At 36.0% G+C, this 4,556-nt stretch overlaps 1 protein-coding gene across 1 annotated transcript; it reads left to right on the forward strand.

Moving 5' to 3' along the window:
• Window positions 1-297: 297 nt before the first annotated feature.
• Window positions 298-4,369, forward strand: LOC140321269 (triokinase/FMN cyclase-like; the record flags this gene model as incomplete). The annotated part of the gene is made up of 6 exons (XM_072398088.1): window positions 298-487; window positions 575-685; window positions 1,578-1,759; window positions 3,357-3,441; window positions 4,082-4,171; window positions 4,253-4,369. Coding segments are annotated over 6 exons (775 nt in total), but the record flags the coding sequence as incomplete, so codon positions are not given.
• Between the last annotated feature and the right edge of the window lie 187 nt (window positions 4,370-4,556).

Consider the following 4,556-nt stretch of genomic DNA (forward strand, 5'->3'; position numbering starts at 1 on the left):
TATGTTATATTGACGCTTTTCTATTTGTTCTTACAGCAAATACCACCCCAAGCTAAAGGACGTAGGAAATATGGAGGTTTGGATCTTGTTGCTTTATTTATATTTGTATACAATACCTGTTCATCTATATTTGTTTTCCTTATTTTCTGTTAGTTTGCATTTCACAATTCCTAGTTACCATGGCTGAAGCTTACACTCTAGTCTTATGTGTTTTATTTCATGTTATGTTGGCATCAATATTCTGCACACACAGTCCGTTCTTCTGCAATGACAAAGTCTAATATGCCCTCATGTTAGGTCAGTAAGAAGCTCCTGAATTCTGTACCCGGCTGTGTTGATGATGTTCTTCATGGTCTGGCAAGTTGCAATCCCGACGTGAAAGTGCTAGAAGGTCACCGTGTCATATTACGAGCAGACCTTAGTCATGTAAAGGGCCATGTGGCACTTTTGTCTGGAGGAGGTTCTGGGCATGAACCAGCACATGCAGGTAATTATTGTCAAAAAATACATTAATATACCATTGGCTAACTGGTAATTCTAGATGTAAGTTATTGTTTGCTCTTCATTTTTTTAGGTTACGTTGGCCAGGGAATGCTCACTGGAGTTATTGCTGGTCCTGTATTCACTTCCCCTCCAGTTGGAAGCATTGTAGCAGCAGTAAGGACAGTGGCCCATGCTGGAGCAGGTACTGATCTTTTGTGACATAATCTTTGCCAAATATACTTACACACTTTGTCACCAAGTCTGAAACAACTGTCAAATAAGTTTTTAGACTTCAGGTACAGGAAATACCAAAAATATCTTAAAAACTAAAAAAAAGTTGATTAGAACATTATAACATGATGAAATATCTATCTTTACTTTGATATAAATATTCTAAATATAAATTGATATATGTACATACATACAGGTAGTCCCCTGGTTACATACAAAATAGGTACTGTAGGTTTGTTCTTACGTTGAATTTGTATGTAAGTCGGAACAGGTACATTATTTTAATAAATTCAATTAGGACAGATTTTTTTCTAAACATATTATTAGGCAGTGTGGTGTCAGTTACTATATAAAATCCTCACTGTGAGTTAATCACAAACAAAAAAAAAAAAACTTGTTGGAGCATAGACATTCATTAACTTCTGGAGCAAGCTGTGCTTTGATATGCAAAAAGAAATAACTGCAGAGCTTGTCATTAAAGTGTTACAAGATTTTGCAGAACAGCAAAAGACTTCTTTTGCAAGTCATGGGACCCCCCCCCCATCAAGCCTCTATCCTGCACACAAACAAGCGGGGAAGCCCTGTTTGTATCTGGGGGTGGTCCGTATGTCGAATGTCCTTAACTCTGGGACTACCTGTATGCATGTGTATGTGTGTATATATATATAAATGTAGGAGAGAAATAAATATCCCAGTAAAAAAAAATATATTTTTTTTTTTACTGGGATATTCATTTCTTTCTCTCCACACATTTCAACTACACTACACTTTGTAAATGATCAGTGACAGGAGAAGCATCAGACTGATGAAATTATCTTTTTGTCACTAAATTTGTCCCCTTTATTCCCTTTTTCTTCTCCCAGCTGGTGTGCTCCTCCTGGTGAAGAATTATACAGGTGATCGTCTGAACTTTGGCTTGGCTCTAGAGCGTGCACGTCAGGAAGGTATTGAAGTGGATATGGTAGTGATCGCAGATGACTGTGCTTTCATCTCCCCTAGCAAAGCTGGAAGGCGAGGCCTGTGTGGAATTGTTTTGATCCATAAGGTAAAATATACATTAGCTATTTGTACTTACAGTTTCACAATGTGGACTGATAAGATTTGAAAATTTTGTATGAAACACACATTTTTTGTATGTGAAACACACAACAGGTGTTTGGTCTGATGAGCACCACAACATGCTTATAAAAAACACCTTCACTTCAGAACCACAACACACTAAAGAAATACATCTTCAAATAACATGCTTTGTAGCACATAACCGTGCACAATATTGCACTACTGTTTGGTATGGTTCAGTGTGTTGGAAAACAGTTCTTCATGTCCATTTATTTGTCAGTTCGTGTTCATTGACAGCCCTTTCCGCCTAATAACGTGCTGCCTTAGAACACTGCACATTACCATGTGGCATGCTTGTTATTGTAATACAAAAGAATGGCAAAGTATTAATGTACCTGTTGTTTATCTGTATTCAGATACCTGTTGTTACATATCGAACAGCATACTACTTAGGGGCAAAAAAAATAAACTTTCTGATGCTGAAAGTGTGATGCACTGCTCTGGAGAAAACAGATAGATAAAGGCAGCCTCCATCAAACACTGGGCTCAAATGTACTGTCATATTTCAAAAAAAAAATCATTAAACTAGATTCCTTACTATATATCTAGCATGCTCTTTATTCTACCCAAATTACTTCTGTTAGTGATAAGGAAGATTACAATGGCAGTCTCCATATTTCTTTATTTTGTTCCTTTTAAGCTGTACTTACTATGAGAACAATGTTGGTATAGATGGAGGTACCAGTAAATACAGACATCTTGGTGAGTCATGTAACCAGATCATTGTCAGTTGTTTCAGCATGAGCATTTGTGTGGGAACAGAACAACAGTCTGAAGACTTCATTTGTTATATTCACAAACAGGAATGTCACAATTGATTAAGTAGCTTTAAACCTATGGTATTATAAAAGAGGAACTCTTAAAAGGTATATTTTCCAAATAACAAGTAAAACATTTGTATATTTTAAATGGAATACTAACATTTTTTTCAGGAGCAAACAGAAGTGAGAGCAAAGCTTGGTAATATGTTAGCTTATATTGTGTTATTTATTTAGATTGCTGGAGCACTGGCTGAAGAAGGGAAAAGTTTGCAAGAAATTTCTTCTTTTGTCAAACAAGCTGCAACTGGAATTGGTGAGCAAAACAATACTCTTCCCTCATTTCTATTAAAAATTAGTTGCCCCTATAAAAAATATATATTTAATTGGGAAAAAGCTAACTATTAAGGGTTTAATTTTTTTTTCAATTTTTTAAAGCGTATATCTGGCCAGAAGCATTGTTCTGGTTTTAGAGAGATAAGGACAAGCGGTTTGGAAAATGGTATCCCGGCATTTTGTCACATTATCTTAGTTATATAAACCTGGTATTGACCTAAGCATATGACATATGTAAAGAATAGCTTAGGGTGCCTGGGTGTCTGCAGCATAATTATTTATTACAGGGAAATAAATTACACAGTCCTTATTAAAAGAAAGTGTGGAAGAGCTTGTTTTATCATAAAAGGGATTTGCTTCACAAAGCAATAGATTAATTCTAAGTTAGGGTCTTTGTTTGCTGTTCCACTTATTTGTCTTTCTTTATAGATGATGCCTTGTGATGAGGTTGTAAAGATTATGATAGATCACATGACCAATGAAACCAGCAAATCAAGAGTGATTTTGCAGCCAGGTGAGTATGAACAATAAGGGGCCTTCACACTGAGTTCTCACATTTGTGATCACCTAGTATCTTAAGATTCTGAAGATATACATAGCTAAAACATTTTCCTAATTTTGGATAATGTGGAGAAAATTTAGGTTTTTATTTATATCTATGTTTCTTTTGGGGAGATCTTCTAAAAGTGTACTACTTGTCTTGCAGACCACTATCCGCAGTACTGGGGATATCTGTCAGTGGAAACACCTGTTTCAATTATATCTGTTAGACATGGCATTTCCCCATTTTTGGCAAATTTCCACTTCCACTGCGGACAGAAATGGCAGAAAAACCACCCTAGTAAAGCAATACATACTAGAAAGAGGTCTTAACCCACAATTTAGGTTAAAAATGTTGACTGCAGGTATACTGTATGGCACAGGGAAATTGAAAGATGAACTGTGAATATAAATCTGTACGACATCTTTCCACTGTGATGAACATAAATAACAATTATGTGTGCAGATGTGGTGGAGTCACCTACCCTAACTTTGTTTGGTTATTATACTGAAAAAAGATTGTACAAAAATATCTATGTGTTTATTTTATTTTTGATATCCATTATCTATTTGTATTGGATTGTATCCCATTGCATTCAATTCTATCTTTTTAGGTGACTCAGTTATCATAATTGTAAATAACTTGGGAGGCTTATCGTGTTTGGAGTTGCAGATTGTAGCCAGTACAGTTGTGCGCCTACTGGGTTAGTATAAGAAATATTTTATCTTACCTCATTCTTCATTTAAAATATTGTCACTCTTTTGACATTGATCAATTTTTGTAGAAAGTCGGGGGCTACGGATAGAACGAGCAATGACTGGATCTTTTATGACTGCCCTTGAAATGAGTGGTGTATCCCTAACCATAATGAAAACAACAGCAAGGCTTGTACAGCTATTTGGTAATGATCCCAGATTTATACATTTCTTCTGATTCACCCAATAACCTCATTTGCTTGATTGTTTTCCCTGTATTTTCTCAGATAAAAATACATCAGCTCCTGCTTGGCCCCGTATCCCATGTGTTCAGGTTACAGGCCAGACGCGCACCTTCCCATGTGCTCCTGAAAATACTCAACTTGAAAAAAC

The sequence above is a fragment of the Pyxicephalus adspersus genome, unplaced genomic scaffold, assembly GCF_032062135.1.
Source record: "Pyxicephalus adspersus unplaced genomic scaffold, UCB_Pads_2.0 Sca1770, whole genome shotgun sequence".
Classification (NCBI taxonomy): Eukaryota; Metazoa; Chordata; class Amphibia; order Anura; family Pyxicephalidae; genus Pyxicephalus; species Pyxicephalus adspersus.